At 63.8% G+C, this 20,205-nt stretch overlaps 3 protein-coding genes across 8 annotated transcripts in view; 1 reads left to right on the top strand and 2 right to left on the bottom strand.

Annotated features, from left to right (window-relative positions):
• BAIAP2 (BAR/IMD domain containing adaptor protein 2) overlaps positions 1-6,973 on the bottom strand; it is a 62,017-nt gene extending 55,044 nt beyond the window's left edge. Inside the window, exon 1 of one of the 6 annotated variants that reach the window (XM_032321753.1) lies at positions 6,841-6,973. In XM_032321753.1, the coding sequence (XP_032177644.1) occupies positions 6,841-6,894 (54 nt within the window). In that variant the 5' untranslated portion in view covers positions 6,895-6,973. Of the gene's footprint in view, positions 1-4,408; positions 4,953-6,010; positions 6,387-6,840 lie in introns of those variants that run through there. The other 5 variants (XM_032321752.1, XM_032321754.1, XM_032321755.1 and 2 more) reach the window with 5 other exon arrangements.
• Positions 1,042-3,428, bottom strand: LOC116577955 (collagen alpha-1(I) chain-like). Its single transcript, XM_032321756.1, has 2 exons — positions 1,485-3,428; positions 1,042-1,448 (listed from the first exon to the last, which is right to left on the bottom strand). The coding sequence occupies exons 1-2, from the start codon at positions 2,175-2,177 to the stop codon at positions 1,134-1,136; spliced, it is 1,008 nt and encodes a 335-aa protein (XP_032177647.1). The 5' UTR covers positions 2,178-3,428; the 3' UTR covers positions 1,042-1,133.
• On the top strand, positions 6,893-10,043 carry LOC116576944 (translation initiation factor IF-2-like). Its single transcript, XM_032319499.1, has 4 exons — positions 6,893-6,909; positions 7,089-7,571; positions 8,165-8,247; positions 8,561-10,043. The coding sequence occupies exons 1-4, from the start codon at positions 6,893-6,895 to the stop codon at positions 8,698-8,700; spliced, it is 723 nt and encodes a 240-aa protein (XP_032175390.1). The 3' UTR covers positions 8,701-10,043.
• The last annotated feature ends 10,162 nt before the right edge of the window (positions 10,044-20,205 follow it).

The following is a 20,205-nucleotide window of genomic DNA, read 5'->3' as shown; positions in this document are numbered from 1 at the left end:
GAGCATGAGGGGGTAGGAGAGCCGAGGGGGAAGCGGGCCCCCCACTGAGCAGGGAGCCCGACACAGGGCTCGATCCTGGACACTGAGATCACCACCTGAGCCAAGGGCAGTCCCGGAACTGACTGAGCCCCCAGGGGCTCCAGAACCCCCTCTTTAAAGAGCCCTGCCAAAAGCAGGCCCGCTGTGACCGTGCGTGGTTCCCAGGCAAGGCACATGCCCTGTTGGACAGAGTCCCGGCTCCGGAACAGGGGTGCTCCCTCCTCCACCCTCACACCATCCTCACTCCCAACTCCAGCAGCAAGACGTCAATTTTGTTTTAAAAGATTTATTTAGGGGCGCCAGGGTGGCTCAGTGGGTTAAGCCTCTGCCTTCGGCTCAGGTCATGGTCTCAGGGTCCTGGGATCGGGCCCCGCATCGGGCTCTCTGCTCAGCGGGGAGCCTGCTTCCCTCTCTCTCTGCCTGCCTCTCTGCTTACTTGTCATCTCTGTCAAATAAATAAACAAAATATTTTAAAAAATAAAAGGTTTATTTATTTATTCATTCACTTGACACAGAGAGATCACAAGTAGGCAGAGAGGCAGGCAGAGAGAGAGAGAGGGGGAAGCAGGCTCCCCCTGAGCAGAGAGCCCGATGCGGGGCCCGATCCCAGGACCCTGAGATCATGACCTGAGCCGAAGGCAGAGGCTTAACCCACTGAGCCACCCAGGCGCCCCAAGACATCAATTTCTTTCACAGGGTAGACACCTGTGACATCCGGTGCGTCTCACGGTCTGCTCCCCGTGTCTTCACCTGGCCCACGCCTCCCTGTGACTGTCCCTGGCATGCGGGGCAGAGGCAAACCTGGGCACCATGTCCACAAACCACTGGCAGCTCAGAAGGAGCAGGGGTCCCGGCTGGTGCCTGAAGCCCTTCTTCGGCGGAGGAACAAGAAAAGGCAGGAAGAACGGCAGGATGGACGTCCAGGCCTGGAGAACGCTTCGGAGGCTCGCTCAGGAAAACTGGCCACTGATTCCCAAAGGCCCAGGTGACAGTGCTAGGGACACGGGGACACTGAGGGCTGGGACCCGAAACAAAGCTCAGAAGAGCCAGACTCCGCATGCAAAGTGGTGTTAAAAAATCCGTACGAGTTTCCTTCACAGATACTTAATACAAGCTTTTCTAGAAATCGCCGAAATGATTCTAAAAACTCGTCCCTGGAAGTAGGAAATCAGTATCACACGGGAAGAAGCAAGGCCATCCTGCCCTGTGCTCTTGTTTCCTCCTGGCGGCCCGCACCGGCCCCGGCATTGCTCGGTTCGGAGCGTGGGGCCCGGTGACCCGCGTCTAGACACCTCATGTGCTCTCCCCCCGGGTGCGCAGGGGCGCCCTCGCGAGGCTCGTCTCATAGCAGAAGACCTCGAGCCCGGTTCCGCCGGCCCCCCGCTGGGCGCTGGAACGGGAAGGGGCACCTGCAGGGACCTGCGAGCATCCTGGCCATCGTGCACCTGCAGAAGGACTGAGACCGCTGGGCCACAGAGCCAGGGCACGGGAAGGCCAGGCAAGCCTCCTCCCTGGCAGCCCACGGGAGCCCGACGGCTGGACGGGTTTCTGGGACAGATGGAGGCTCCCGCGGTGGGAGCCCGGAGGAGGAGCTGCGGCAGGAGGTGGGGTCCCGCAGACAGTGCGGGCACAGATCCCCTGGCCCCTGGCCCCAAGGTCACCTCGTAGAGACAGGCTGGGTCTGGCCCCAGTTCCCGCCTTCCCACCCCAGCTCTTCTCTTCACGGGCCCAAGTGTCCCCCCACTGTGAGGACCAACACCAAGGCCCCAGGATGCGACAGGGCCGACCACTTCCCAGCCAACACCCAGCCTGACCGTGGGCCCTGGCAAAGAGGGACACAGACCTGCCACAGCCTCCAGAAGTCGAGCGGGACGGAGCCGCTGTCCTTGGAGCAGACAGCCAGGAGAGCAGACCCTGGCAGAGACGCTGACGGCCACGCAAACACCAGCACCCCAAAACCCAGCTGTTTCAACCCAAACAGGGTCTGAGGTCAAGGCTGGCTTTACTTGGCAGCAAGTCATGCAAAGACAGAACATTCTGCGCTTTAAGAGAAGCCCAGGCCCCCACCTCCCCTCAGGCCACTGGCCGGGGCCACCTGTGTCCGCTGCGCTGGGCCCTTCGAGCCATGTCCAGGTCATGCCGCACACTCAGGGTCAAGAGTGAGCAGCGCTGGGGAGGTGGGGGTTGGCGGGGTCTGTGCTGTCCCCAATTACTACTGCTGTTGTCGGTGGGCGGTAGCACGGCGCTGACAGCCCTGGCGGTGTCCCAGGGCTCCGTCTCCATGGGACACACGTCTGCATCCTAGCAAGGACAGCCTCCCCACCCTCAGGGACCAGGAAGGCGACACAGGGCAGGCCCTGGCTCAGCGCACCTGGGGGCGAAGAAAGAGGACAAGAGCCAGCCCGGCCGGCGGCTCAGGACAGCCCCGTGCTGCACCGAGAGCTCGGGTGTCCCCACTGCGGGATGGCAGCAACGTCCAGGGCGCCAGGCCACGCTGACTGGGGACAGAAGAGCAGCAAGGCCGGCCCTGCCTGCGGCCCACCCAGCCCTGCAGGGACACTTCAGGGCTCTCCAGAGTGCGACCCAGATCTGCAGACTCAGGAGTGCCAGCCCGCCTCCCTGAGCCCGGGAGAGGGGGTGAGGCCCTCTCGCACAGCAGCTAGTCCTCCCACAAAAGGCTGCCTGTTCCAGCCAGCACACCCGGGCCAGGGGCGGTGGGAAGAGATCAAGCCCTAGGAGAGCTTCACCGCAAAGCAGGGGTGTCACCGTGAACCAGACAGACACGAGACGTGCTCCTGCACCACCGCCACTGCCTCACCCTGCTGACGGCGGCCCCAAAGCCCAGGGCCAACACTGGCCACCACTGTGACCTGGAGCACCAGGTGCCCATGGGTCAGTCCCAGGAGCCAAGCCAAGCTCTCAGACACAGGACATGTGTTCAGAGTAAGACCCCCAGGAACAGCGCGGACAACACATGCCCGGAACTCTGGAACCACAGGCCTGGGCCCGAGGGCCTCCAGGCCGTACACCAGGTCCCCCGTAAGCCAGCAAGGGCCCTGTGCATGGAGCCGATGATCTCTGGGATGACTTGGGCATGAGGAGCTGCCACAGCCAAACACCTCAAGGTCAGTGCAACAGAGAAACTGCCCTTCACTGCCTCAACTACCCCAGGAAGGGGCGGGAGGTGCACCCCTCAAACGCTAGCGGCAGGGACGGACAGGCACCACGTCGCACACGCAGGAGAGAAGCTCAGGCGGTCCCGTCGGTGACAGCAGGCCTTGCCACCTTATCAGAACATAGGACCCCGACAGGGCACCCCAGACAGTACCTTTAAAGCGCAGCCAACAAGCACCGCACAGGTGTGCTCGCAAACCCGCGTTCACACGGACACGCACCTTCTTCAGCCGGCCTCGCCGGACGCCAGGCTGCTGAGGGCAGCAAACACTTTTGTGGGACTGCCCAGCTGTGGGCAGAACCGCTCTGCAGCTCCAGCCCACCAGCGCCAGCCCTGTGCCTCCCCCAGGCACAGGGGTCGGCAGCACAGGACTTCCCAGCAGCACAGGGCTCCCCCAAACACCCACCTGGAGGAGCGGCTGGGACCCAGTGGAGGGGAGTGGGAACCGTGGGGAAAGCCAGCGATGGGCTCTCACCTGCCCGGGCCGGCTCCCCCCCACCCAGTGCCAATACCCCCACCTGGCCCCCACCTGGTCTCCCCACCCCGGCTCCAGGAGCCCCATATCACCCCCAGGGCAGCCATGGTGCGCACAGACCAGCTTCCCCACAACAGCCACGGGCTGAGCACAACCGGACAGCCTCCAGAGACCAGCCTGGCCCTGCTGGCCAAGGGCCCGAGACCAGGCCCCCAGAAAACACCCAGTCCGAGGCTCTCCTGGGGAGTCTTCCTCCTCGGGCTGTCTCCCAGCTTCCCATATCCTCAGGCCCAGCGATGCTGCTGTTCCTAGGGAACCTGCCAGAGCCACCATCCTGAAAGGTCATCAGGCCAGCCACAACCCAGCTTCTCTTGGCATAGAAAACCGTAAGAAATACCCAGCTGACAACTGCTCCCCAAAACCCCCGCCCCAGGGACGTGAGATCAGCTACTCTAGAAGCCTCCCTCCAGCACGGGGAGTCACTCACAGGTCTCTCCCGGGAGAGCTGTGGTTTGGCTTAACTCTGAGCGGAGGACACCTGCCCCGCCCCCCTCTGTCCCTCACTCCCGGCAGCCGCCTGGGGCTGCCCCCAGACTAGGTCTTGGAAGCCAGGCTCGGCTCTGCAGCTCCAGCCCGCCAGCGCCAGCCCTGTGCCTCCCCACAGGAGGCTTCAGTGCATGTCCCCTACCCCAGGTCAGAAGGTGAGTCCCAGCGGCCACCTGGAAGCCATTCCACTTCTCTCCCTGTGCTGCTTCTGAAGGGCCCCAAAGACGAAGCTCCCACAGGGACCGGGCCCCGACGACAGACACAGAAGTCCATGGGCCTGATTGTCCAGGAAGGAGCACATTCCATTCCCACATCTTTAATCAGCAAGGCCAAGGACAAGCGGCCCTTGGCCCACCGCTGCCTTCTCTGCCAAAGCAAACAGAGCTCAAAGCTGCCGCTGGAACAGTGCAGGGGACGCCGAGCAGGGCCACAGCCCGGCCACAGAGGCAGCACGGCCTCCCCGACAGGACGGTGGACCAGCCAGGACCACACGGACGGCTCCGGCTGCGCCCTGACCGCCTCAGTGCAGGCCGGTCCCGCCAGCCCCGGGGACCCACGCTGCCCCACCGGGGCCGGCTCAGCCACCGAAGGCTCAGCCACAGAATGCTGCGTTCCCCGGGGACAAAACACAAAAGGGTAAGAGAGCGCCAGCACTTGAAGACTTGGCAGTCGGGCCACGGAGCGTCAGGAAGAACACCGCCCACAAAGGCAACCTGGCTGCCTGGCAGTGCGGCGGGCAGCAACCAGGAGCGGCCGCGGGGGCACAGCCCTGCGGACACCAAGGCCTGCCGGGGCCAGCCTCGCCGAGCTGCGGGCTCCTCGCCACACTTGCCCCCCGCGAGCTCACCAATCAGCTGCCCCGCAAGCACAGAGCATGGGCTCGCCTGTTGAACGTGCACGGACACCCTCCAGCCGGCGTCCAGAGGGGTTCGAGGCCCCACACTCAGACCCTACCGGCTTCCTGCCGCCATCCTGCCGGCGGACCGCACTTCGGATCTGCAGAGAAATCACAGCTCCCTCCTGGAGCTGCTCAGCCGTAACGGCACGCCTCACTGCCCAGGTTATAGGAGTTTAAGTAAGGACGATCACGGGGCTCCCCAGAGTGTAGCCACACCACGCACCCCTCGCGACCGTCACCACGGAAGTTCCTGTTTAAGGATTTCAAGGCAGAAGCGGGGAAAATGGGAAAGGAAGCCGCCGGCCAGCACTTCCCTTCCACCCCCTGCAACAAGGAGCAAGTGGTTATGGAACTAATGACTAACAATTGAATAAACGTCTCTTCCCCGACAGTGTTCGCGGAGCAGCCCCACCAGAAGCGTAAGCCACGGATCCTCCCTGCTACCAAACACAGACACCCCCGGGGCTGCTCCTTCTTCCTGATGACTCCTCACCGGCCTTGGGCTCCGGCTCGCCAGCACCGCTAACATGGCTCCAGGACTGACTTGGCCAGTCCCACTGGGCTGCAGGCTTCCTGCCGTGATCTCGCAGTAACTTTAAAACCCCGACCAGAACGCGTGTTAGAGGACAGCCTACCACCCGAAACCCAGCGGAGAGCAAAGGGGGCCACCCGGGAAGTGTCCCGGGGGCCGCCCAGAGCCGGAGCGAGCTTACCGGGAGGGCTTCGCAGGCCACTGGCTAGGAAGGCACGGCCATAATTGTTTAACACAATTAGAAACTGTTGCTCTGTCGGGGCTTCCCACCCCCCCTTCAGGGGCCGTGAACCAGCCACTACCACACACACACCAGCACCTCCATCTCCCAGCCCACCAGCTAACCTCCAACCCGGTTCTGTAAGAAGCCTCTGAGCACGCCGGGGGCGGGAGACTCCCTCTCGGGAACATGCCCGCGTGGGACTGCAGAGGACCTTGAGTCCCGAGGGGTTCTGGGTCTGTGGTCCCCGCGGTGAGGGTGTAAGCGGGCACAGTGGACACCGGAGAGACGCCCAAGGCCCTGCTCAAGTGGCCAAGCACAGAAGGACCTGGGAGGGCGCCTCGGAGGGGTCTCCCCGCGGGGCTCTGCGGCCCTCCGCTGTGACGGTGACAGCGCGCAGGGGAGGACCGAACCCACTCTTCGCACACAGCAGAAGCAGAGGCAGGCGCGCCAGCCTCCTACACAATTAGTCTTCTCCTCCGCGGTTACATAAGATGACGGATTATCTGTCCACCCATCCAACCTGCCCGCGCGCGACCTCCCACCTGGGGCCCGTCCGTGGCCGCCCGGGAAGGAGTTGGGCAAAGGGAAAGCCTGTTGACAAGAAAGTGCCCAAAGGCTTGCGTAACCGCGGCTGGAGGGGCCGCCACGGGGCCCCCACGCCGCCCGGGGGCGCAGGGCGACGGGCGGCGCGGCCCCCGCACCCCGCAGACCCCCGGCGGCCCCCGCCCCGCTCCGCGGCCGTCCGAGGGCCCGGTTCCCCGGCCGCCGGGGCGGACGCGCGGAGGGGCGCGCGGGGGCAGCGCGGGGCTGTCGGAGCGGGGCGCCCGCGCCCACCTGTGACCGGCTGGCGGCCGCCGGGTCCGCGCGGCCGCTCCGAGAAGACCCCCGAGGGCCGCGGGGCCGCGCCGGTCGGGCCGGTCGGGCCCGAGAGCGCGGGCGGCGCGGGGCTCACCTTGTAGACGTTTTCCGTGAGCCGGTGCATCTCCTCCGTGCGCGACAGCGACATGGTGCTGGTCCGGCGGCACCGCGGAGCGGGGGCACGGGCGGCGGCGGGCGGCGGGCGGCGGCGGGCGGCGGCGGCGGCGGCGGCGGCGCGACGGGCGCGGCAGAGACGGGCGGTCAGCGCGCGGAGCCGGACCAGAAACGCGGCGCCCCGTCGGCGACCGCCTTTATAACCGCCCATGCCCCGCCCCCCGCAAGCCCCGCCCCCCGCACACGGATCACCGCCCCCGGCCGCCCGCCCGCCCCCGCCCGGCCGCGCCGCTGCCAGGCAACCGGCAGGCCCCGCCCCCGCGCCGCCCTTCCCATTGGTGGGTTCCGGAGACGGGGGAGGGGGCGGGGCCCGAGGGCGGGCTGCAGGCAGCGATTGGCCGGCGGCGCTGTCGATCTCAGGGGAGGAGGCGGAGGCGCGGCGCGGGCCGCGGCTCTGGGAACAGCCTGGGGGCCGGGCGACAGCCGGGCTGGGGGCGGGGCGGCGTGGGCCGGAGGCGCTGGAGGAGGGGAGCGGAAGGTGGGGGAGCGGGGGCGCTGCGGCGAGCGCGCGTGGGGGCGGCTCTTCGCGGAGCCGCGAGTCGGGGCGGCCTTTGGGCGCTGCTCCCCGCAGGCGGCGGGGGGTGCCGCGGGCGGCCGTGCGGCGCGAGGACGGACGGAGAGACCGCCCGGCCCAGACCCGGAGTGTCGGAGGTGAGCGTGCGGCCGGCGCGGTCTCGGGCGCAGAGGAGGATGGGCAGGAGGCCCTCGGGGGGTGGGCCCTGGGGCGGGACCTGGGCGGGGGGTGGGGGGATCCTGGGGCGGGTCCTAGGAGGGGTGGGCCCGGGGCGAGGACCCTGGGGAGGTGGGCTGTGGGGAGATGGACCCGGGGTGGGGGTGCGTCCTGGAGGAGGACTGGGGGGTGGCCACGGCGGGGGGCTGGGCCCTGAGGACAATCCTGGAGAGGGGAGCGTCCTGGGAGAATTTGCCGGGAAGATCGTCGAGGGGGTGGACAGGGGGGAGGTGCGGAGAGAACCCAGGGGGCTGCGGGGGGCGCCCAAGGGAGGAGACGACGCTGCTGGGGTCGTTTCTGTGGGGAGGGATCAAGGGGTCCGACAGAGCTGCTGGTCTTGAGGCCTTTGGCCGGGAGGGGGGGGGGTCGGCCGTGGAAGCTGACCACGCTGGCCCCGGGGCTCCCGGTGCCGCTGCTGCTTAGAGCGTTGGCGTGAGTTGGAGTGACACGGAGGGGCAGATCCGAGCGTTTCCCTCTAACGAAGCCTGACACTCTCTGCCGGTCTCCCGTCTAGGACAGTCGCTTCCACGCGTCCTCGAGCGCAGGGGCCCCGGGGGACGCAGACCCGGAGCCAGCTGTGGACAGAGCAGGACGAAGGCAAGTGCTGAAGTCCCGGCGCCCGGACCCGAGGGGACTGCGGCCCTCCGGGAGGAGTGCTTCGGGGAAGGGAGCTCTGTCCCCAAGCCTCCGTCACAGGCAGCTCTTCTACGGCTGTTTCCTTCCTGACCCCAGGTCTGGCTTCCTCCTGGCCCTTTAGCGCTCGGGTGCTTTCAGACGGACTCTGTGTGTGTAGGTCCCGGGATTCTTCTGGTCGCGAGCGACAGAAAGCCGGCCCATATCAGATCTGACTCCTGGGATGTTGACCGGCTTGTTGGGACCGTCTTCCTGCTCTTCTCTGCCTTTTTTTCAGGCCAGCGTGGTGCCGAGCCTGCTTCCAGCCAGCCAGCCCTACGACTGACATCCGTTGACCTGACCGGGGTCAAGGGTGGGTGGAGGGTAGAGCTGTTGCCCGCCCGAAGGGAAGTGACGTGGTTGAGACCAGAAGAATGACAGGCGGAGGCTGGCAGGAAAACCGGGGAGGGGGGGGTTCTCATCCCTGTGGGAGGGGAGTCCGCCTGGAGAGTTCTGAGCTGTCTGCTGCCATCAGTCTCAAGGCGGTAGAGGAGGAGCGGGTCCTCTCCAGAGAAGCATCCCTTGGCCCAAGCCCTGCCCAGCCCTCTAGGAGCTCCTGCTCTTGGCTCCCCACCTCCCGCCCCGGGGAGGGCTCACCCACTTTTGGTAGCGGCTGAGGTAGGGGGCCCACTCAGAGCCTAGCTCGCCTTCCTGGTGTGCGGATGGCCCTAGCCCATCCCGGGGAGGGAAGCCGTCAGTCAGCAGCTGCCACCAGTGAACGGGAAGGAGCAGTGCGCTGAGCGTCCGCGAGAACCCCGGCAGGGTGATGCGGAGTGAGCCGTGGGCGAGGCCCTCGTAGCAGGGCCTGGCGACCTCTCCGAGCCACCACACTCCAGAAGGGTCTTAGCACAGGTGTGCCCACTCCTTCGACTACAGGGAGACTGTCAGTGGGGGTCTGAGCCCCCGCCTGGGAGACCCCAGGGCTCTCTGAGGGTTTTCTTCCTTGTGTGGAAACCCCTTTCAGTGGTGGTGGTGTTTGGGGCAGGGCTAGGGCCAAGGGTAAGGGCCTAGGACCCGAGCCGTGGGCAAGGCTAGATGGTGGGCTGGGTGCTGAGAGGTCGGCTCCAGTGCCAGCCCCCGGAGTTAAGGGGGCACCCTTGTCTTGGCACTTTTTATTTGGGAGGCGATCGGAGCCCTTTATAAAGCCCGCGTGGCTCTTTCTCCTTAACTCAGAGCGTGTGGGGGGCTGTGGGGTTGAACGCCTCGCCTGGAGGCCGGCAGGCAGTGCAGCTGCGGATCATTGCCTACACTTGGGGTCTGGCCCGCCCCCTCCCGGACCAGCAAGAGGAAGCTGCTGTCGCGATGGAGAAGTTGGAGAGGGTTAGCGTGAGGGCCGGCGCCGGCGCAGCCGAGGCAGGCAGCTCCCAGCGCGCCGCAGTCCAGGGCGGTGTTGGTCCTGCACTCGGGCCAGAGCTGGGAGGCAGCTCAGGGAGCCCGGAGAAGGCACAGGCTCCGGCCCCCTGAGCCACCAGCTTCCCCGTCAGTTCTCACGGCCGGTTCTCACCTCTGCGGCCTGCGTGGCCCGGGCGGTGTGTAGCCATGTGGGTCTTCAGCACCCAGCCCTGAGCACGAGGGTCCCCGGTCGGGATGCATGTGCGCTGTGGGGCCGCGTTTGGAGGCGAGAACCGGACGGTGCCCACCCCGGCTCCGTGGCCCACAGCCCCGGCGGCCCAGGAGTCGAGGGCTGGGAGCCGGAAGAATAAAGGAGCGCGTCTGCATCAGCTTATTTTAGGCGCGTTACATAAGCGGCTTCATCTCGGCGTCACGTAGGGAGGGGGTCTCAGATTTAATTACAGGATGACAGCCTTTGCTTTTCAAGCAAGCTGTTCTCCTGGCAGGCACAAGGATTGGTGAGTTTTTGCTAAACAGAAGGAGAGCTTTCTGAGGTGGCTGCCCAGCAGAACTTCGAAGGGCCTTCCCCTCTGCGCCCCTTTCTGCCTGACCCGGTGTCTGCTGAGCTTGGCCGAAGGGGTGGCCGTTCGGCTCCGACCACAGGGACGCGTGTGCTTGCTGGGCAAGGGGCCGCTCCTCTCTCCCTCCGCACTCCTCCTCTGGCTCTCAGAGAAGGAGCCGCCAATCCAGGCTCCTCCTCCTCTTCTCCTTCCTGGATTAAAGCTCTTAGAATGGGTAACCAGAAGGTTCCTGGGCCCAAGGGACGGGTGTACCTATCAGACCTCGCCTTTCCCATCCGCCCTGGCTTGCCCTACTGACCGCGTCCACACCAGGCGCCGCGGCTGACCAGCCTGGGCCAGGGTTCTGGCACAGCCGTCTGATTGTGTCCGGAGGACTGTGTTCTGGGCCCCGGCCACGCCCACGTTCTCCGTGACCGCCCGCTGGATCAGCAAGAAAGCTCACAGGTCTGGGGGACTCCTGCCTCCTGCCAGCAAGGAAGGTCACCTCTGCAGCCTCTGGCACAAGAGGACAGCCGCATTTCCTGCTTCCGGTGAGGCCTGGTGTCACCGGCACCGTCTACTCCCCCGGCCTCCGTGAGCCGCACCCTGGGGGGAGACGGGCAGAGCCTGGGGAGACTGGAGGTGCAAACAGCCAGGGAAACACCGAGAACTGTACCTTCCACGTGACGAGCCCTCAAACGTTTGAGAGATCGTCAGGGGCCCTTAGTCGGACGTGTCTAGCAAGCACCCGGATGCCACGTCAAAGAGTCTACATGCAAAACTGCCCTTTAAAAGGGGGTTTCTCCAGAAGACTCCGCAGCCCTTCATGTGGGCTGTGCGTGGCCACCGCCTTCCCGCAAGCACGGGAGGCAGGTGAGCTTTTTTTTTTTTTTTAAGATTTTATGTATTTATTGGACAGACAGAGATCACAAGCCGGCAGAGAGGCAGGCAGAGAGAGAGGAGGAAGCAGGCTCCCTGCTGAGCAGAGAGCCCGATGTGGGGCTCGATCCCAGGACCCTGAGACCATGGCCTGGGCAGGCGAGCTTTGCTGGGAGACGCTGACAAGCACTGTGCAGCCAGGGCCGCAGCTCGTCCCCGTGACCCCGTGTGGCCCCGACGTGAGAGGAAACCCTTCAGCTCCGTGGTCTTCCTCCCAGAACCTCACCCCAGTGTAATCTCCATAGAAACATCCCACAATCCCCACGGAGGGATGGCCCCAGAGCCTCCCTCCCCCCCAAATTGCCAGGCCGCCCCAAAACCAGAGGCATGAGAGGCGGCTCGGCCCAGAGGAGCCTGGGGAGGCATGAGGCCCGGGGCGGAGAGGGAGTGACAGGCAGACCAAGGACGCCTGAGCAGAGTGGACTTCGGCTACCGACAGCCAGGCGGGTTCCTGGTCTGGCCCGGGCAGCGCCGCGTCGGCGGGAGGTGGTGACGACGGACCACGTGGAGTGGACCTTCCTGATGACTGTTTATGTTGAAAACTGCCCAGAAACGAAAAGTGTATTCAGGGGGGCACCAGCCTCTATGTGGCCTGCAGCCCCCGAACCCTGTGCCCCCTGAACCCCGCTTCTGTGGGGCCAGCGGGTGGAGCCGTCGCCCCGTCCCCACAGAGGCCATCCTGGGCCGGGTCTGTGGACGGCGGCACGGCTCCGTGCGGAGGGTGGCCCCGGTGTGAGGCCGCCAGCGGTCAGCGAGGGCAGGACGGGGTGGCCGCTGTCCCGCTGCCTAGGGGAAGGCTGTCTCCCTTCTGCGCCCAGCTGGGTACGTTTGCACTTTCCTCAAAACCTGCTTGTCTTCGACCCGAACGCAGCTTGAAGGCTTTCTCCTCTGTAGTCAGCATGTGGCCCTAGACGGGGCCGCTTCAGCCCGGGCCCGGAGGGGTCTGTGCTCAGGGAGACAGACGTGGGAGCACAGGGCGTACGTGGGGCGGGGGGGTCTGAGCGGAGCCCCGCCTGGGCAGGGCCCCCGTCTCTCCGGTCTCCTGGGCGGGGAGCGCGCTCAGCTGTCCCACACGGAGGAAGACCGAGGGGCACCGGACAGGCTCAGGAGTGGCGTCCAGCCCGCCGTCCGGCCTGTAGTTGCGGGGCTGCGGTGTCAGCCCTCCTAGCCAGGCAGCCTAGAACGTTCCCCCAGCTTTCCCGCTGGCCAGGCCTGCGGGAGGGCCGGAGGGGGCTCCCCTCGGTGGAGGAGACGGAGGTGCTGGCCGCCCGGCAGGGCTGGGTGGGAGAGGTTCCCCAGCAACCAGCCCCCTTACATAATCGCCTCGGCGTGACTCCAGGGGCCGTGGGAGGCGGCGCGGGGGTGAGCACCGGGGCGCGAAGAGGCTCCGACTTTCTCTCGGGGGCTCCTCCCCACTCTGCATGTCGGCGTCATCCCGCGTCGGCTCGGGCACCCACCTGCCCATCGGAAGGCGGGAGCTGACACGGCAGATTGAAACAGTCGGGTCCCTGGGCCTCCCTGTGGGGCGCAGGGCAGGCCGGGCGGGCCGCTCTAGGGCGCCCCGGGGCCCCCTCTGTGCGGGGTCGGGTGCGGAGGGGCCCTCGGGGAACTGGTGAGGCCCCAGGGAGCACCGCCACGTGGTGACCCAGGGAGGGTCGGGAAGGCGCGGCTGCCCGGCGCTCGCTGCCCCTCCTGCCCGACACACCGTCTTCCAGTCCTTCTCTGTGTCTCCACGGACTTGAGCTGCCCGATGGGGAAGGGAAGGGTGGTTTGGAGCAGGGGGGAGGGGACGTGTTCTCTAGAGTCGGGGCTTGGGGGACACCCTGGAAAGCGGGGCCTGGCCTGTCCCGGCAGCCCTCCCCGTCGAGGCAGCCCCCAGCCCGGGGCGCTGCCAGGAGCCCGCAGACGGCACTGCCTGGCGCACGCAGATGGCTCCCCTGCCCAGGGCCGCTGCTTCTAATTTCAGCTGCTGGAGGCTCTGCTCACTCTTTTTTTTTTAATTCCATGTTTATTTAAAGCCGGATTTTAAAATGTTGTCTTCAGCCCTGAGATCTTTTTCTTCTCATGGCAGGTCTGAAAGCCCCGGGGGAGCACGGAGGCCCACTCGGCCTGGGCTGCGGGTGGCCTCCGGGGGTGCGGGGCAGCCCCACTGTCCCGCATAGTCATGGACGTCTGCCAAGACTGGCCTGCACGTCCCTGGTTACCACTGCGGGCTCCGTGTCGTCTCCGTCTGGGGGGCTCCTCTGCAGGGGCCTCTCTTGGGCCAGGTGTGTCCCCTGGATGTGGCCCCGGGGCCAGGGGGCAGCTCCTGCCTGGTGAGGCAGCACCAGCTTCTGCCCTTCCTGGCACTCAGCAGCACCCGCCCCCCCCCAACGTGGTTGGGAACGAGGGACGTCCGGAGGGCACGCTCGCTGTGTGGACGTGACGCTGGGCCAGCGTGACAGCCATCCGTGTGTGCACATGCCGGACGGCGGGAGGAGCCACAGGCCCAGTCCGAGTGGGTGACCGGTGCTCCAGAGGCGTGAGGTCCTGTCCCCTTGGGTCCCATATGAGTACAGTTGGCCTCTGCCGCCGCTCACCCTGGAATGTGCTGGGATAACCAAGATAGAACCGGCCAGGCAGAGGACAGAGCGGGCTGAGGGGGCCAGGCTCGCTACTAGGCACCAAGGCGTGTGCAGGTGGACACCCGTGGGGGACAGAGGGCATTTGGCTACGAGCTCCTGGAGCAAATGGTAGGGAATTCTGGGAAGAGAGGGCCGGGGTCTTGGGGAGAGTGACGACCCTAATCCAGGTCCCCAGAGCAGCCAGACCAAGAAGCCAAAGAAACACGGGCCTTTGGCAGGGGCTGGGTGGGCAGCAGGCCTGGGACCTTGGGCCAGCCCCTTCTGGGGTCCCTCCAGGACAAAGGCTGCCCCTGGGCCTGGCGTCTCAAGGGAGCCGGGCCACCGCCACACTTTCAGATCTCCAAGAAGTGTGGAGTCTCAGCTGCTTCCCTGCCAGGTATGGTCGGAAGGTGACATGGCTGAGAAAAATCCTATTGGTGTCTAGCTCGGGATGTGATTTACTCCACCAGGCTTTTCTCTCTCTCTCTCTCTTTCTCAAAACGGGGAAGAAACAGACATCTGTAGAGAAGCTCCTGGAGACTCGGCTGTCGCCTGGATGTCCATGTGAAAAGAACACTCCCTCCGTGGGGAAAAACCACTTAAACAGCTCGGGGGTGACATTTAACCCTCAGGCCGACCATGTGGCCTTGCAGAGTGTCGCTCTGTGGGGACAGAAGGGAGGCCCCAGGGGAGGTCTGGCAGCTCGGCTCCTAATTCACACCCAGATTCGGTTCCTAATTCACACCCAGATTCGGGACTCTCTCCGTGCCCCAGGCACCCGCAGTCCTTTGTGTGGCCTTGGGCTGGTGTGCTGGGCTCAGCTGTCATTTCCCCGCATTCTTGGGCTCACAGATTTCCCTCTGGGAACGTTAGTGACCCTGATTCTGTTTCTGGAGGTAAGAGCCAAGACTCTGCCCACAGGGACACGGGCTCCTGGTTGGAGAGCCGAGGTGGGCTTTCAGGGCAGCATGACTGGAAGTTCATTTGCGGGCGGTGGGGACAGGTCTGGTCGATTGGGAGTGTCAGTCCTGGACACGCCTGCGGGGGCTTTACTGGACGTGCGCCTGCCCGTCTTCTGAGGGAGGTTCAGAGGCCGCGGCGGCAAGTGCGTTTGAGTTTGTGGTAAGCTCCGCCCGCAGGAGCAGGGTCCCCGCACCCCGGCTTCGGGTCTGCAGAGAGGATGCAGGACACTGGCCTGGGCCAGGGGGCAGGGACTCCGCTTCGGGGAGCCTTCACTGCCACCTGGTGGATGGCCCAGAAGGGTGATGTGGGCCCGTGGCAGGTGCAGAGGGGTGGCCGCAGGCAGGGCCAGGTCTGGAAGGTGCAGAGCATCCTCGAGGCCAGCCCGGTGGACAAGGCTGCAGGAGACGGTGGGATGGTGACAGGGATGGGGCAGCCATGGGCTCCGGGCGTGGCTGTCCTAGTGCTTGTCCCTGAATCTGGGCAGTCGGCAGGTGGCCGCAGGGCTGGGTCTGAGGGCCGAGAGATTCTTCCATGATGTTCGACCTCCCGGAGCCTGTTCTGGGGCGCGGCGAGGAAGGAAAGGCCCTACATGTGCGAGAGGAGGCTCAGCGTGGCGCAGACACGGGCTGGAGACTGCGGGGGGGGGGGGGCGTCCCCTGCCCCAGCAGCCCTGGCTGTGCCCGGAACCAGCGGGCCGCGATCTGCGACACCTTGTTTAAGATGGAGGCGGAAGCCCCGTAACAGAGCGAACATTTTTTAAAGTATGCGGTTCCGTCCCCGTGAGACGCCTCTAGGGTGTTCATGGGGCTCCACGTACCAGTCCCGGAGCCGTGTCAGCCGCGCAGAGGGCGCCCCCCCGCCCCTGCCCGCTCCGCTTGCCCCGGCAGCCTGCGCTCCCCGTGGCCGCGGCGCCCCACGCAGTGGACTGTCCACGTCGGGCTCCTTTCTTGGGGTCCGCCCGAGCGGCAGCTCCTTGCACCTACAGCGCATGGGGGTCCCGCGCGCTTGTCCGTCTGCAGCGGCCCGGGGAGGGTCTGCGCCTCCCGGGAGGACCGGGGGCCACAGGGCCGCCGCATTCCCGCGTGCGCGCCGGTTCTCGGTCCCCGGCGGGTGTCTCTGGGGGTGGGGCTGCTGGGTCATGTGGTGCCCCCGTGTTTGGTTGTTTCTCCTCGTGCCGCGTGTCCCCCCAGCACCGCGCGAGGCTCGGACTTCACCGCCTCCTCGCCAGCCCGTGCTCTTTGCTGTTTGGTTCTGGCCATCCTGGTGGACGGAAGGTGGTGTCTCCGTGTGGTTTCGGTTTGCGTTTCCCTGAAGCCGCGTGACAGTGGGGACCTTGTCGTATGTGTGGCACTTTTCTTGGAGGAGCCAGATTTCTCCGGAATTTCGTGGCTTTATTTCCGAAGTCCACCAGCAAGTGAGCCCCGGAGGCCAGACGGCCGCTCTCAGAGGCTTTTGAACCAAACTCGGCCCCATCCCCCCAGCTAACAGAGGGACCCCCTGGACCTGGTTCAGCTGTGTCCTGCAGCCCAGGCAGGACCCCAGAAGCAGCAAGGACCATGGGCCACTCTGTGAGCTGAGCATTCCTGGGTGCCTTCCAGTTGGAGCCCCCGGGCCTGAAGACAGTCCAGGGCTGTCCGGCCTCTCAGATCTGTGTGAGGCCCTGCAGAGCCCCCTCGCCCCCCGCCCTGCCCGGTGCTCTCGGGGAAGACACAGGGCAGCCGCCGTCAGACACGCAGAGTGAATGGAAGGGCTGACCTACTGCCCACGGACGCCGTGGGTGGGAGCCCAGACCATCTGCGGCCCTGGCAGGACCAGGCTGCCAGGTGGTGGCCAGGAGCCGGGGAGCCGGGCTCCAGCAGCCTGCCCGAGGCCGCTCACCGCCAGCCCCTGGGACAGCCTTGTCACACGGAGGCCGGGGGCGGGGTTCCCTCTGTATTGAGGGGAGCCTGCCTGGAAGCTTCCTCGCCGCACCCCCACAGAGAGCTGCTGGCATCGAAGGGTCGCGAACCAGATTTTCTGAAAGCGACGCTCCCGGATGCTCCCCCAGGGCGAGCTCTGTACCTTGTCCTTCTTCCTGGTTTGGAGCGGGAGCCCTGGCCTGTCCCCTGCTTCTCTGTCCTGGGTGTGGCGAGTCTGTTTCCCGAGGCTAAAATTCTGATTTGTTTCCAGGGTTCGTTGCTAGTAAACAAGCATGTGTGGGATTCTGTGCAGTGGCCTGCTAGCCCGTGAGCTCACTAAACCTGCTGGGGAGGTCTCGCAGGCCTCCTGTACGTTCCTGCGGCGTGTTCTGTGTTCACAGCCGTGTTGCCACAACTAGGCGCTTTCCTTCCTTCCCAACACGTGGGCTTCCGAGTTCTCTCCTGCTGCTGCCGGGCCTCTGGGGGACACCGAGTAGGCGCCGTCAGAGCAGTCCCTGCGCCTGGTTCCCCATCTCGCGCGGGAAGGGCTTCCAGCCTTGGCCAGTGAGCCTGCTGTTAGCCGTCGGGTTTGCGGATGGCTTTTATAGAAAAGTTCCCTTTCTCCCTAGTTTGCTAGGTTTTTGTTTTTGTTTTTTAATGACAGATGTGGGATTTAGTCAAATGTTTTTCTTGCATCTGCCGAGGAGGTCTTCGTCAGCCCGCCTCCTCCCGTCTGCCGATACGGAGTCACACCGACCGATGTCCGCGCGCTGAGCTGACCGGACGTTTCCGGCGTAAACCCCGCGGGATTCACCCCAGCACCGTCATGCCGGGATCAGAACCCGTTCTTACACACTCCTGGCTCGCCTGGCTCCTATCATGCCGGATGCGGGCGGAGCTCGCGGGGCAGCGCTGCATCGGCCGCTTTCCCTGAGTTCCGGCGGAGGCGCGGGGACGCCTGCCCTCGGCGTCTAGACGGACCCGATGCTCAGCAGACGCGAGCGCGCGGCCCATGCCCGCAGCCTCGACGAGCTGCCTGGTGTGGGGCTTCCGAGAAATTTGTCCGTTTCTTCAAGACTGATGAATGTACACGCATAAAACTGGTATTTCCTCAATGTCCTTCTAATGTTTACAGGGTTTCTGGCAACGGTTCCCTTTCGTTCCTGATGTAACTGGTGCCTCCCTTCCCCGGTGGGTCTGGCTCAGGCGCAGCACGATGACTGAGCTTCCCAAATAACTCTTTTTGCTGTCATGGATTTTTTCTTTCACGTTTTTGTTTTCATTGATTTCTGCTATGATCTCCTTTGTTCTCATGATTTTGGATTTAATTTGCCCTTTTTCTAATTAATTAAGGTGAAAGTTTAGCTTATTGATTATTAAGTTCCCTTTAAAAAAAATAAGCATTTAGTATTATGAATTTCTCTTTGAGAAAAAAGGCGGTACTTCAGCTGCCGTCCACAAACGTTCATGTGTTCATGCTCGTTCCGTTTACAATATTTTCTTACTTCTTTTGGGAATTCCTTTTTCCCCTGTAACTGTTTATATCTGTGCATCTTTCAGAGATCGGTCATTGATTTCCAGAGTCATTACATGATGGTCTGATCTCATTTTGTAGGATTTCAGTTTTTCTGTAATTTGTTCAGGTGGACGGCACGGCCCAGCACACGGTGCACATTGGCGTGTGTCCCGCGTCACGTGACAAGAAGGTGTGCTCTGCTGTGGGCGACTTGGTCCGGCCGGTCTGTACCCTGGAGAGGCTGGCGGCGTGTCTAGCCTCCGAGAGACGGTCAGTCCTTCGGTTCCGCGGGTTTTGCCTCTGGAGTGTTGAAGTCCTATGGTTTGGGGGTACGCGCCTTGGGCTGTGATCCCTGCCTTTGTCACTTAAGGTCCCGTCTCTGGCGATATGCGTCTTGAAGCCCGCGCTGTCTGGTGCTGACATGACGCCAGCTTTCCCGTGATTCGTGTCTCCCAGAGGTATTTTCCTCATCTTTCTCTTTTTTACCTGCCGTTACATTAAAGTGGGTTTCTCCGAGATACCATAATCAGGCTTTTTCGTTTTTATTCCTGTCTGGCAATGCCTTCACTTGGTGTGTTCGGACCATTCATGGTTAGTGTAGATGTTAAGAACTGAACTTAGATCTACCCCTTTATCGCTCTGTTTGTGCCTCGGTTTCCCCTTTCCTGCCTTTTCCCGAAGTGTTTGAAAATCCCCTCGTGTCTGCTCGCACGAGGGGGCTCGGCCACGCGCCCGGCCTCCCGCGTGTGGGATCCGGAGTTAACCAGACGCTCTGCCCCTCCTGTCGCGTCACCGCTGTGGGCGTCCGCAAGTGTTAGGGTTTTTGTTTCCGACAGTCACGTGTCTGTTTAAAAACGAGAGGACGTTTCTGCTGCTCCTCCCCCGCTCCCGAAGCCCCACGTCCCCGTGGCGTCGCTCCCTGGCGGCCGGAGAGCGTCTCTGGCAGCTCCCTCTGGAGCGCGTCTGTCGCCGCCTCTTGCCCTTGGCCCAGGAGCGTCTCCGTCTTTCCTTCCTTCCCAAAGCATGTTTGGACGACACTGAACTGCGGCCTGACCGCCGGCTGCCGGCACGTTCCAGACCCTGCTCCCCGTGTTCTGGCCTCTCTGGTTTCTGGTCGCAGCTGCTTGTTCGGATCGTTGTCCTCTGGACAGCTTTCCTTTCCACCCGGAGCCTTCTAGGTTCTTTTTCTTTGCCTTCAACTTCTTACCAGTGTAGTTACATGTCCGGGCACGGCTTTCTTTGGATTCGCCCCGTTTGGGAGGGGGGTCACTGCAGTTCTTACGTCTGTAAGTTGAAGTTTTTCCTCAAATGTGAGAAATTTTTGGTCAATCTTTCTCCACCCCCCCCCCACTATCATGTTTCTCCTCTCTTGGGATTTTTTTTTTTTAAAGATTTTATTTATTTTTATTTATTTATTTGACAGAGAGACACAGCGAGACACGGAACACAAGCAGGGGGAGTGGGAGAGGGAGAAGCAGGCTCCCCACCGAGCAGGGGCTCCATCCCAGGACCCTGAGATCATGACCTGAGCCCCCCAGGCGCCCCCGTCTCGGGATTTTCATAACACAGTGTTGGACCTTCTCGCCCTGTCTCACCGGTCCCTGCGGCATGGATGAGCCCCCGCTCTTCTGTCTCTTTGCCAGACCTGACGAGTCTGGTGGCTGGTCACCCGGCTCACACGGGCTTTCCTGGACACCTCCTCTCTGCGATGGAGCTTGTTAATTTTTTGGACGTTCGGTGTATTTTCTGGTTCTGAAAAATGCATTTTGCTCTTGTGTCTTCTCTGCTCCCCAGCTAAGACTTTCCGTCTGTTTCCAGCATGTTGAACTTGACCTCCTGGGAGCTAGTTGCCGTCCTTGCTTTCATGTGCTTGAAAATTCCACCACCTGGATCTGAGCTGGTATCTGTGACTGTCTTTCCCCTGGGAAACTGGTCACAGACACCAGCTTTGTATGGAGTGACGGGGTTTTAAATCCGGCATCCGGGCTGCCGTGTCGACTCTAGGTCGGTCATGATCCTCAAAATGGTTTTTGTCCGGCAGCCTGTCAGCCTGGCTGGCTCAGACCACAGGT

The sequence above is a fragment of the Mustela erminea genome, chromosome 18, assembly GCF_009829155.1.
Source record: "Mustela erminea isolate mMusErm1 chromosome 18, mMusErm1.Pri, whole genome shotgun sequence".
Taxonomy (NCBI): Eukaryota; Metazoa; Chordata; class Mammalia; order Carnivora; family Mustelidae; genus Mustela; species Mustela erminea.
Note: the sequence above shows the minus strand (reverse complement) of the source record. Positions and strands in the feature narration are given on the sequence as shown.